Genomic DNA, 13,927 nt, shown 5'->3' on the forward strand with positions numbered 1-13,927 from the left:
GCTTGTTTATCTTCACTATAAATCTTTGTGTGGCCCTCTAAATGGGCTCCATTGAATATGGTATAATTACAAAGTTACACCAAGGTTTTGTTTGACTCATTATATACATACTCATTATATACATACTTATAATGCATTATAATCTGCTTATAGCACTGTATTATTATAGATAAACACTATTATAAACACATAACTATTCATAATGCTTTATAACATCAATATAAAGCACATTATAAAGCATTTTATAATGACTTAAAAGGTCAAGTATCATACTGTAATACTGCTCACTGATATTTTTTGCAAGGATCATAGTGTATTATAATTGTAAATATGTACTAATGTTATAATGCATTATAATCACTGTTCTAATCAATTATAATGTTATTATAAGTTACTCTAAGTGGTCATTGAGTGCTTTAGGGAAGTAATGAAATTCCTGCGGTATAGGCAGATGTAATACATTACAAGCTTATAAGTCACTATAAGTGGGCATTGTTTGCTTTAAGCAAAGTGATAGAATTATCAACAATATATTAGGGCTGTCAATGTTAATGCGTTAACGCATGCTATTAATTTAAAAAAAAATTTTTTTTAACGCAAAGTAATAATGTTATCAAGTTTGACCCCAACCTCTTCCCAATATCGCAGCACAGATGGTTACGCAACATATTTTTGTTGATGTTAGCAAAGATGCTAGTGCTCAGACAGGGTCAACATGCCGTGCTTGTCAAACAACACTGTCAACAAAACAACAACATCAAAGCTAACTACTGCAATTGCTACATGGGTCGCTACAGACTGCAGGCCCATCAACATAGTTCAGGACCGGTGTCTTCAAGACATCAGATCACCACAGGTGACCCATCATATAAGAATACATGAACTGTACAACACTAAAAAAGCAACGAAAGTGAGGGAGTTGACAGAGCGTACTTTTATTGCACTTACTGGAGACCATTGGACATCTGTAAGTAATCATAACTACCTCTGTGTATCAGCGCGCCTAATCGATGACAATTGGCAGCTGCACTCATTCACTTTGGGCATGGATAAAACAGAAGCAAGGCATTTTGCCGAAGCATGCGCTAGCTAAGTTGCATATGAGTGCGACATAACGGGCAAAGTCACAACTATAGGAACAAACAGCGCTCGCTACCATTCAAGCATTTACCATGTGTGGCACACATGATACAAAGGGTGATCACCGTGGCTTTATGGAACAGCGGATTTGACAGCGTTTTAGCCAATTGCCGTAAAATAGTCGGACACTTCAGACACAGTCCTGCAAACAAAGCTCAGCAAACTTCTCATGGACTAATAGAGGAGTCCCTCATCCAGGATGTACCGATGCACTGGAATTCAAATCTTGAAATTATCAGGCAGATTCAACACCACAAAGGTCCACGAATGCAACGCTGGCACAGCAAAAGCACAAGTTAGCCATGCTAACCTCAGCTGAATATGACAGGCTGGCAAAGTTGGAAACGTTGCTGGAGCCCTGCAGGTAATGTGATTTCTCTGTCTTCTCCTATTTTACTGATAAACATGAGTAATTTGTAAGTTATCTAGACATAGTTTAAGGCCTATACCCTAAATAGATGCCATCTAAATGAAAACTGTAGTCATTAAGTCAATTGTGTGGTGCTGTGTTTGCCCTGGAGGTACATCACTGAGCTCCTAGGTGGTGAAAACTATGTATCCTGCTCTGTGGTGCTACCTGCACAATGTCCTCTCCTGCGTACAATGGAGGTCTCTGATGTTGACCCTGCCTTCAAGGCTGCATTCACAAAGGACTTCAACGTGCGAAAGGACAACCCAAACCTGTGGTGGTTAAAGGTAGCAACCTGTCTGGATCCTAGGTTCAAGGAGGACCTTAAGTGCTTGCCCAGAACAGAGAGGGAAGAGGTGTGGCAAAAGCTGAGTGAGATGCTGAAGGATGGAGAACGTGCACCACAGGCCTCTTTCCAAAGAAGATGGCCCTCATACTGATGGGATCAGAGTCAGAGTCTGATGATGAGGTACACAGATAACCCTCTAGAGAGGTACAAGGCAGAGGCCTGTGTCAGCATGGAAACATGTCCACTACAGTGGTGGTTGTCACAAGAAGGTGCATATGGTAAGCTGGCCCATATTGCAAAAGGTACTTGGTTACACCTGCATCAATAATGCCATGTGAGAGACTGTTCTCTTTGGCAGGCAACATTCTGCAGAAGAAGAGGCCAGCTCGTTAGTCTGCCTGAGCAACTGACTGAAAGAAAACTAGACTGTATGATTGGTTGACAGGAGGCATGTTGCACAGATGCACACTTGGAAGTAATTATCTTTAACCAAGAATGTAGAGACTGTTCCCTCTGTCTCTTCACATACATTATGGTATTCTATTTCCAAAATAGGCCTACTTATTGTTGCATTCATTTGAGTTGATGTTACTATGCAAAAAAATGACAGGTAAGCTTTTTGTGACTTTGTAGCAGACTTCACTTTGTAACAGTTTGGTTACTGCTAAATATGTCAAGTTCATATGGATGTCTCAACAGATTGTTATTGAACACTTGTTTAATAAATGTTAATGGTTGAGATAATAAAACTGAAGAATGTCTTTCTTTGAACCAGTTTGTCATGCATTTATGTATTTCAACACTGCAAGTTTACAAGTAAATCCTAGTATTATACATTTGTGATTAATCGTGATTGATCACAGCCCATGACTGTGATTAACTTGATTACATTTTTTAATGTAATATAAATACACATATGTAAGATAAACACACAACATGTATAATTAATTAATTTAGTTTAAAAGGTAATAACAGAAATTGAGTACTCCAATTTGACACTCCTTTTTGATGAACAACTGAATGATGGACATTTGCATTTAACTAATTTAATGTTTCCCCAATAAAACTCACTCTCAAAACTAAGATAGTACCTAAAACAACTCTACTTTACTTATAATTATATATTTTACATTTATGTAAACGTTTGGTCAACAAAAGTGACTCCCTAAATTGTCCCCGTCATCCACTGTTAACACCACCATTCCTCCCAGATGTCAGGCTCCTCATTCACTTCTATTCATTTTGAGGACCAAGTCTAAATTCAATACTTCTGAATTATAAACAAACAATACAGCAATATTATTCTGTGTCATATGTTTTTCTAACTCAAAGGATTTTGTTTAGCAAAAAATAATGTCAGTGAATGACCATCAATTAATATAAAGTATTGTGATACTTGATCTTATAAGTCAGTATCAAATGCTTTATAATGTGTTGTGATTATTGTTTAAAAGCATTATGAATGTTTATGATTGCTTCTAATTATAACCATACAGTGCAATAAGCAGATTATAACACATAAGTTTATAATGCATTATAGACATGGGCGTCATAGAAAGTGTTACCGGAAATACTCATCAAGGTAAATAAACACCTTTTACAGCCAAAATTAGATACAACTGCAATAAAAATGCTTTCAGAGAGCAACATGCTGACACATTCTCACACACACTAACAAAGACATACACGTGCATGCGCACACACCTGCCAGTGAAGAATGATGCTCCAGATGAGCCCGAGAATCAGTTTGTGATTCCCATCAACAATGTCTGCTGCTCCGATATTCACCAATTCAACCTAGAGGAGGGATGAACAGATGGGTTTATTTTACAAAATACAGTCCCCTCCAAGACTCAAGGAATATATTAGTTTACTACATGATTTAGTGCAGTTCACATTAGAAAAACAATCACACAGGTTTGATTCAATCAATCCATTGAATCAAAGCCAAGTACTACTATATGAGTGTTTAGGAGTCTAGCTACCCTGCAATACAAGAGCAATGTGGTTGTTTTTTTGCTGAGTAAGCTAACACTAAGCTACAATTTTGCTAGGACAGTCATTTTAGCAGACAAAATCAATGGCCATCAGCTAGAAATAAGAAACTGCTTTTTGTTTACTTCTGTGTGAAATGAAATACCCATTCTGTAAAAATGACCATGAATGTTGAGTGCTAAATCTGCCACCGTTAACACTGTAAACTACATGCTGTACTAGAGTAGAAAGCTTGACAGTAACAAAAGTAACTAAGAGGCCAGGGCTTAGTGTAAAGTCAGTTCAACCAAGGACTCGTCTTTTAATGAAGATTTTAGAAGCCTGATATTTCATATAAGTCAGTAAAATAAACATTTTGTGTAAGAAAAATCTATTTCTCCAACAAGAAATTTTTCTTTTTTTTCTTTTTCTTATTTCTTTCATCCTCTAGTGACCCCTCAGATTGATCTGTGGATTCCTAACTTTTTATTACTATGGAAGCCCTGAAGGGCAAAATGAAAGCTTTTTTTTTGCGGCCCATGTTGATCAAAAAGTTGATCTCCTATGTACAAGATGTTATCTCCTACGTACGGAATGTTATCTCCTACGTACGACTTAATATCTAAAAGTTTATCTTCTACGTACAAAATGTTATCACGAGATAAACGTTTAGGCTTAATTAGGCTGTTTTGAGAGTGAGAAAGCCGTGTAGGATGAAGCGCTTAAGGCACGATACAAAGGGCGTTGAAAGTTCAGCCAATTGCAGCATAAGCAAAAGGTTTTACCTTCTCAGTTACCGACAAATGTCCACTGTAAAACATAATGAAATTTGGCATACTGTAGGTGCCGACTTGGGTTAAACAGTGGGGGCTGGGGGCAGAAAATGTAAATAATGTCTGATTAAATATAATATAATAATATGGCAAAATAAATTAACCTTCCTAAAGATGATAATTTGAATTTTAACAACAGTAACTCAATGTTTCTTGGGGGAGTTTGTGAGAGTGATGTATTAGAAGTGGTCAGAAAGTGTAAGAATAAAGATTTCTGGATGGTAATGATATCGATATGTCACTCATAAAAGAAGTAATTGACTATGTTCTCAAACCATTTACTTACTATATATATGTATATATATATATATATATATATATATATATATATATATATATATATATATATATAAAACAAATCTTTTAAAACTGGTACTTTTCCTGATAAAATGAAAATGGCTAAAGTGGTTCCAATTTATAAAAACGGTGACAAGCATACTGTTGCAAATTATAGACCTTTACTACCTAAATTTTCTAAAATACTTGAAAAAGTATTTGTAATCAGACTCCATGACTTCGTCGAGAAATATATGTTACTGAGTTATCACTAATATGGGTTTAGGAGCAATAGATCAACATCTTTAGCAGCGATGGAATTTATTGAAAATATAGCAACAGCAGTAGATAAGAAACAGCACTCTGTTGGTGTGTTTATTGATTTACGTAAAGCTTTTGATACAATCGATCATTCTTTACTTCTTCAGAAATGTGAACATTACGGTATAAGAGGTATCGCAAACATTGGATAAGAAGTTATTTAAATGACAGGTTCCAGTATGTAAAAATGAATAATAATGAATCAGATCTTAGATGAGTAATCTGTGGTGTTCCACAAGAATCGGTATTGGGACCTAAGTTATTTATACTTTATTTAAATGATATTTGTATGGTATTTAAAATCTTGAAATTTGTAATGTTTTCATATAATACAAATTGATTCTGTTCAGGGGAGGATATGAAACAATTATCAAATACAATAGAAAGAGAATTAATCATTTAAAAAAATGGTTTCATGTAAATAGGTTATCTCTAAATGAAAATAAAACTAAATGCAAATGGACGGTTTTTTAAATGTATGGTGTTTGGTGGTATCAGGTATGTGATATAAAAATGTATTTAAATGGAGTAGAAATTGACAGAGTATAATATAAACTATGTTGGAAGCCACATATAGATTATGTAGAGGCTAAGCCCAAGCTTTAAGCCCCTGAGGTGCTCTTCCATGGGTAGAGTAATTGACGCACTTTTGACCTTTTTGATCAATGAAAGTCCAAGTCATATTTGCAGTTAACACCATTGGTTCTATTTATTTCCATGAGATAGTAGTTGGTTTTCCAGACAAATTATTGCTTGTAGATTGGTTCCTATTTATACCAAGAGCACTAATTGGCTCTTACAAATTATATTAAAATGTATTGCTGTTCTTTATAAAGTCAGGGATTTCTTGAGTAAGAGTCTTTGTCTGCATATATTATATTATTCACTTGTAATGCCATATATGTCATACTGTGCAGAAATATGGGGAAATGCATATAAAACCAATATAGATTCTATAATTAAACTTCAGAAGAGAACGATTAGATTAATACATAAAGCTGGTTATTATGAATCAACAATTTTTCCATCATCTTAAAATATCCAGATCTTGTATATTTAAAAACCTTGTAAATACTTTTTTGAGTTGTGAACAATGGCCTTCCTGTCTGTATTATTATTGTTTTTTTTTTTAAATTAAGAGAAGGTAATTATAATGTATCTTTGAAAATGGTAATGCGAGGACTAATGTAAAATATAGATGTGTTTCAGTTTTGGGGATTAAATTATGGAATGAATTTAATGATGAGTTGAAAATGTGTATGTCTTTGTTGAGTTTCAAAAAAGCTGGAAAATCTAAATTAAATAACGGTTATGAAGTAATTTCAATAAAATATAAATTGTACAATGTATTACTAGTGGAAGTACCAACAGATTCTCACTCCCATCTCGTAAAATACGCTTGGTCAGGTGCCTTTGTTGTTGTTATTGACGCTAAAAGTCTCCTTTAGCGTCATAGCTAAACACGCTTTATCTACGCGCTTGGTCGGGACTATTGCCGTCACTTTTGACACAGTTAGGTTAAGGAAAAGGTGGGTGGGCTTGCGTTTCCATGACACACGGGAAGAACGGGGCAGTTGGGTTTAGGAAAAGAAGAGCGGACAGTTGGGTTTAATAAAAGAAGAAAGCGGCGGTTGGGTTTAGGAAACGTGACACGCAGGACACGATCCCCGGTCTCCTGGGTGAAAGTCCTGTGTTATTTGACCCATCCACCACCCCAACCAACCTCCCTATGCAGACTTTCGGGCTTTCATAATACTCGCTACCGTAGTCGCTCTTAATGCTATGTCATCTTCAAACCCTATAGCTGCTGCTCTCCTTGGTGCGTTCTACAAACACGCTGAAGGGGGATTTTTGCGTCGCTTCAGACGCTGACAGCCACTGTCCAAACGTCCATATTTTAAGAGTTCGGAGTGAGAACGGGTTGTAAGTACGCACAGAAGTGAAGTAACGTAACAACAGAATTGATTTTAACCCAAACATCAATCTTTTTCTAAATTGAACTAAGTCGTTTTGTTGCCTTAACCTAACCAAATTGCAACCATTTACAACAATGTTAACAACATGTTCAAAACCGTGACCGTTAGGTTTAGGTATGAGGACAGAAATGCTCCTATGGGTTGTTTTTCCTGCCACCACTATAGGCACTCATTAATGAAAAGCTCCGATGGGTTAGGAACAGGACTTGTTGGTATACTCACATTGTTCTTCTGCAAGATCTGCAGAGCACGGTTGACATTGTTGAGCGAGTGAACGCGTGTGAATCCCCTCTCCAACCTCACCTACACACACACACACACACACACACACACACACACACACACACACACACACGACCAGACCAGACAGGAGATTATTGAGGCATAAATAGACCTTGCTTAAGGGCATCCATGAGCCACGTTACAATAAAAGTGTGTTTGTATGTGTGTGTGCCATTACAATAAGGAGATAGTATCAAACAAAGAACAAGATGATAATGTCTCTCCCTGAGATAGTAGTACGGGAGAAAAGAGAGGGAGGAAAGGTGGTGAAAAGAGAAAGAATAAGAGAGAAAAACAATAACAGATAAAAAATGGAGAAAAATTAAAGAAGAGAGAGAGGGATTCCAGCAAACAGATAAGGTGGAGGAGGTGAAGAGAGCTGGAGGGTAAAAGAAAAACAAGGTGTGTGTGTGTGTGTGTGTGTGTGTGTGTGTGTGTTTCCTTCCCAGAGGCAGTGATGTGAGAGTTTTGCATGGTTACAACTTATCAGTCAGTCAAGTGAACAAACTCCAAATGAGAAGTGCTAGTGTTACTAATAAGGAATGCAATTAACCTGCTGGATGAACGGTTATCTGCCGTGGAGCTACAACTGTATGATCGGCAGAGTTAGTGGTGTGGAACAAAAACTTGTGTCAAATCGTAATTTTTATTTTTTCATATTAATTTAGCTACTTTGCAATGTTTCCACATACCTCCTAGCAACTGCATAAGTCCCCCTGGGATACAAGTACCCCTGGTTGGAAAGCACTGATATATATTGTGAACCCAGCATAAGCAAGTTGGTACCATTTTCCAACATAGTGTGAGAGCCATGTGAAAGCAATCCCAGCCCACTTTTTTTCTCAGTATTTTGAGAACAGCCTCTTTAAATTAACGTAAGTGACCCTCGATCATTACTGAACCACAATGGTGCTTGCAATTGAGCTCTAAATATTTTGGGAAACCCAATTGGGAATTCCATTAGTGCTAACCCTAGGCTAGCCTTCTATTTCTATTGTGAAGTTCTAAGAATAGCTTTGCTAAAGCTATGAGGTCACGTGATTGACTGGCAAGATGACAGCATAGATTGAATCACCTCAACCCAGTGTTGTTAATTTTGTTAAAGGTGTGATAGAATGATTATATAGGGTATTTCACACTGTTCCTTAAGGTCTCCTAATAGGGTATGTAACATTGGTTGGGCTGAAAATGGGTCCTAATTCATCCCTGTGTTTTGGCCCTATTTGGAACGAGAGCTTTTCTTCCAAATATGGTATGCTCATGAATATTTAGATGAGCTGCGCACTGATTGGTTGAGCGAACCACATACACATACAGTGGAGACAAGACAGCAGGTCTCATATTTCACACACTGCAGTGTTATACATTGTTCGTCTGCTATTTCGTTACTAAATTCTCACTTTTTTATGAGAGAAATCAACTATGTAAAGGTCAAATATGTGCCGTTTTACGAAAATTGATGGCTATTTGCAAATTTTGTTCGATTGTGTGTCGGAGTTCATGAGCTCCGTGACAGCGGCCGGTGCTGCCTCGCCGCCCGGCCTGTCCTTTCACAGACCCCGGGTACACTTTCGGCATAACTATAGTATATTTACAGTTTGAATTTCGTCACGGCATGTATATCGCAGCTACCCTAAGGTCTTACAAAGCTAACACTTTTGTCCGATTTCAATTTAAGGCATTTTTGTGAATTTCAGAGGTCTCGTTAGGAGGAGGCTAGCTAGATCTCATTGATAGAGCTCCATTCAGCTCACCGTGGGCTCTATCAATGAGACTCGCGGACAAGAGGCGTTTATTTCCCTGATCGTTTGTTTAAATAACTCAAAACACATATCCATTATAAGATTAACTGGAACCTGTGGTAAGAGATTGCGGGCGTAACAAGCTCACTGACCCCGCTCTCACTCACACACACCGGACATTTAGCAGGAAGAGGGGAGGGAGAGCAGCGAGCTGCAGGCCCTGGAGCTCTGTCAGGGCAGCGGCGTTTGGTAGTCCAGTAACCCAGAAACTGCCGGCCGTGACAGAGCTCCATCTAGCTCACAGCGGGCCGGGGTCTGTGAAGGAGGACAGGCCAGGCGGCGAGGCAGCACCGGCCGCTGAACTCCGACACACAGTCGGACAAAATTTGCAATTAGCCATCAATTTTCGTAAAACGGCACATATTTGACCTCTACATAGTTGAGTTCTCGCATAAAAAAGTCTCAGAAGTGAATTTAGTGATGAAATAGGAGACGAACAATGTATACAATTTCTGAGATCTGATCTGCGACCCATTCAGAAGACTACCTGATCTAAGATCAGTGGTGTAGCCTATGTAAATGTTGGGGTGTGACAAAGCTAGAGACTAGAGCCAAAGTTTCAAATTGTGAGATTTGCTGAGGAAAGAGGTGTCAATGGGATTTTGAGGTTCTATGTATGTCCTATTTACCCACCAAACTGTCGTTATTCAACTATGACAAGGTAAAATCGGTGTTGCATTCTATCACCCCTTTAATCTAGTATGTTGAAACAACTTTTTCTTTAATCATCTGAAGAATTTAATAACATAAAAATGATAGTGAAAGCTTAGAAAATGAGAGGAAAGTCTGACATTGAAGCCAGGTGGCATTATATGCCAATGATGTTCTGGTTTTAATGGAAAACCCAACACAATCTATTTGTTTGTATGTTTGCTATCCATTTCGGAGGGTCCAAATTTCCCCTGTTACCCCTAAAATGAGCCAACTAAAACGACACTGAGGATTAAAAAAATTGTATTGTTTACCTCTAACAATGTGCCAAATAATAGAGCATGAGACATAAGACAGACATTTCTGTTTCCATTAGGCACATGTTAATAGCCATCTGCTCTAGCTCCTCTTTTTAACACTATCCTCTTCTGATGGCAGAGAGCAATACTGAGAAAGTATTGCTCTCCTAAAAGTCTGGCATAAGTCTGGCATCTGGTTTGTTTCTATATTTATGGACATGTGCCGGCTTATACCGTGTGCTTCTGTGTCTGTGTTTGTGTATTCATACCAGCTCATGTCCTGCCAGCCCCTCCAGCAGCTCCAGCAAGCGTCTTCCATCACACAGATCTGAGAACAGATCCTCCACGGGTGGTTTTCCTGTCTAAAACACAGATACACATACAATTATCAATTAAAATTAAACATAATGTGCATTCATACTTAACATTCCAAAGATTCAACATGTTTATTAATACGAAGTTACATTTCTGCAATATTTAAGTCTGTAGAAGCATTTGGCTGCATGGCTGCAAGACCAGAAACAGCAACAACTGTAGGCAGTAACATGAGGTTAATTCACTTATTCCATGTAAAGGTCAAAGGTTCGATCCCCCTACTAGAGACTTTGCTCCTTATTGGCTGAAACCACATCAGAGTTGTTGGGAGTAGAGAGACATCTTATAGTAAGCACAAACCAGCCCTGTGTCAAATGTGAAGATAGCAGTTAATACCCAAGAGGTTGTTCTTTATCAGTGCTGGTAAATCTTGGATTACAAGCTAGCAGTTACTTCACATTGGAAAACACTGCAGGCTGAATACATTGATAGTCTTCTCTGGGCCTTCACAGGTGCCAGAGTAAAGGGAATAGGAGGAATTAAGGAGAAAATTCAGTACATATAAAATACCTTTGAAAAAACATGTTTTATTTGTTTCCCTTAACAGCCAAATAGCAGGGAACTACAATCAAGTTTGTTTAAAATAAATATTAGTTCAGGTACATATTATGACATTTTTATAATAAAAGTATGCACATATAAGGCACAACTGGGCGCTATAATCCCAAAACAATACAGTAGGCCTATATACGAAAAAAAACCACTCTAAAACAATAACTAGAGGTCGACCAATTTATCGGCCGGCCGATTAATCGGCCGATTTTTGGCATTTTTTAACATAATCGGCATCGGCCAATATTCCAGTATATCAAGCCGATTAATAGGCAGGCGCATCTGCGGGCAACCTAGTGTTAAAAACATGAATAGGCAACATTTTTTACAGCATACCCAGACCAGCTGCCTCCAGCCCCTCCCCTCGTGAAGTATTGCGCCGTGTGTCTCGCGCAGTCACTTCAGGCTCAGACACTACCGTTAGCAGTAGCATATTGCTGGTGTTTTTGCCTTGGGATTAACTGTACTAATAAAACTGTACAAAACACCGCGGCCACACCGCTGTGGAAGCTCCCCGAATGTCATTTATCAGAGTCTGGTTGTTACCCCTGTCCGTGGCAGTCTCATCCACTCCTATAACGGAGCTAACTGGAGCTAGCTAACCGCTAACGGAGCTAATCGTTCTCCGTGCCTGTATCCATTAACTGCATCTATGGACTCGAGCACGAATAAAACCCTTAATTTTATTAAATTGGCTGGACGAGTTTTAAATTACAACTAAGAGTTGTTTGAATGACAGAAATGTGCTCAGATAAGATCCTAATGAGGTCAACAGGACATGTAGCCTAACAGTAGGATCCCCAAAACACAGATAAAACACTTCAACAAATGAACAATGATCTAACAAACAAGGTGAACAAGAATTGACTTTAGATAGCCCTAGTCTGATGTGATTCAACAGGAGTTAGGAGGAAATAGTGTTGAGATTAATAATAACATGTCACTTTCTGTGAAGCTTGCAGATTTGTATTCTCAGAAGTTTAATAAATGCTGCTAAGTGCACTAAACTTTATTTTTTTCATTTAAAAGTTTATTTGCCAAAGTTTATTTTCTTCTCACCTGTTTCGTTCATTTAATATATTTTTCATACATTATTTATACAATATACAGTATGTTTTTACATTATACATTTTTAATTGAAGTATACAAGTGTAGATTGGTGAAGTGTTCAATAAATGTTTTTGTTGAGAAATTCTGTGTATATTAGTGTTACAAGTAAGTAAAGCTTTTCTTCTGTATGTATTCCCAGCAGCATCATGTACAAATGACATCATAAATCTTCCCCACATTGTTACTGTCCTGTTTACTGTGGCATAGATCATGCACTTTTACAAAGATGGCTGCCATGTAGAAGTCTCCACTCCTGCATCTACAATGCATTAGCATTGGCAGTGAGACAGAAAGAAAAAGTAGAAATAACCCAGAACTGTGAGGAAAAAGAATAAACACAATATAGAAAGAAAAATGAAAAGGGGGGGGGGAAGTATTTTTCTATAATGAAGAAATTTAGTTATCAATCTTGTGAGAAACAACTTCTTCCTACCAGTGTCTCATTCTCTAACATTTTCCTTTCATTTCTGTCTCCCCCACACATTCTCTCACATCTCATTCTCTTTCTCTTATGTTCTTATTTTCCTTCCTCTGTCTTTCTCTTTTTACATCCTTCTCTGCCCTCGACCTACACCTCTCGGCATTGCCGTGAGACTCAACGTTTTTAAGTCATTCTCAATTCACCAGGGCAGTGTGTGTGTGTGTGTGTGTGTGTGTGTGTGTGTGTGTGTGTGTGTGTGTGTGTGTGTGTGTGTGTGTGTGTGTGTGTGTGTGTTAGGAGTGGATTATTTGAATGGGTTGTGGACAGTGTGTTGTTGTAGGTGATAAGGGAAGAAATCACAGGTGAACACAGATAAAAGAACAGGAATCAAGGCACAAAAAGAATATGCACATTTGAATATCACTGGAAAACAGAATACACACAAATGAACACACCCATTAAAAATGTCTCTCTCTTGTCCATTTACTGACGGCCTTCTTCATATTTCAAGTACACTCTAACAATGAAGACAGTTCTTCAGTTGTTATCTGGGCTGAATTGATGTTCCTATAATTGCAGCTCTCCAGACTTGAAATTTGAAAGTGATCTGTACTTATAACTAAAGAATCATGAATCTTGTTTGACTCGTTAGTGAACACATACTGTATATATAGGGAAAGCTCAGAAAGCCTTTTTTTGTAAATAAAGATACTGTACCGTTTGAGAGAAACAGTGGACAGGTACATTAAAAGAGCAGGTAAGATGTCTAAGGTTATATACACAGCTATAAAAATGTAAAATAAAAAACACTACCTTTACATTAAAATTGCACACTTACTGTTTTTCAGAAAGTAATGGAGGTGGAAGCAATGAACACACCACATTCATTTATGTATTTATGGGTGATGCAGGTGCATTCCAAGAGAGGACATAAAATGTGTTGATGAAAACTTGTTGCATGATGCTGGAGAGGCAGGATTAGCCCTACAATTCTTTGTTACTGTAATATAATAGAAATTAGAAGAGAAACGACTATAAAACAGAAGATCAGTACTGCACTAGGCAATCTGCAAATTCCACCTGGTCACAAACTTCAAATCTGTGTTTGTGGTTGAACAAAGGTAACCTCAGACAAGGGCCTTAAACTCCATCAGGGCAGGAACAGCAGGTAACAACCCTGCGACGAGCTGAAAATCTCAGAAAGTAGCATAAGAAAA

At 37.8% G+C, this 13,927-nt stretch overlaps 1 protein-coding gene across 22 annotated transcripts in view; it reads right to left on the bottom strand.

Annotated features, from left to right (window-relative positions):
* Positions 1–13,927, bottom strand: part of dmd (dystrophin) — a 458,768-nt gene that overhangs the window by 317,809 nt on the left and 127,032 nt on the right. For all 22 annotated transcript variants that reach the window (XM_035998529.1, XM_035998533.1, XM_035998526.1 and 19 more), the window contains 3 exons: positions 10,522–10,614; positions 7,441–7,521; positions 3,543–3,635 (listed from right to left, as the gene is read on the bottom strand). In XM_035998529.1, coding sequence (XP_035854422.1) covers positions 3,543–3,635; positions 7,441–7,521; positions 10,522–10,614 — 267 coding nt within the window. The remainder of the gene's footprint in view (positions 1–3,542; positions 3,636–7,440; positions 7,522–10,521; positions 10,615–13,927) is intronic.

Source organism: Sander lucioperca, chromosome 24 (genome assembly GCF_008315115.2).
Source record: "Sander lucioperca isolate FBNREF2018 chromosome 24, SLUC_FBN_1.2, whole genome shotgun sequence".
In the NCBI taxonomy this organism is placed as follows: Eukaryota; Metazoa; Chordata; class Actinopteri; order Perciformes; family Percidae; genus Sander; species Sander lucioperca.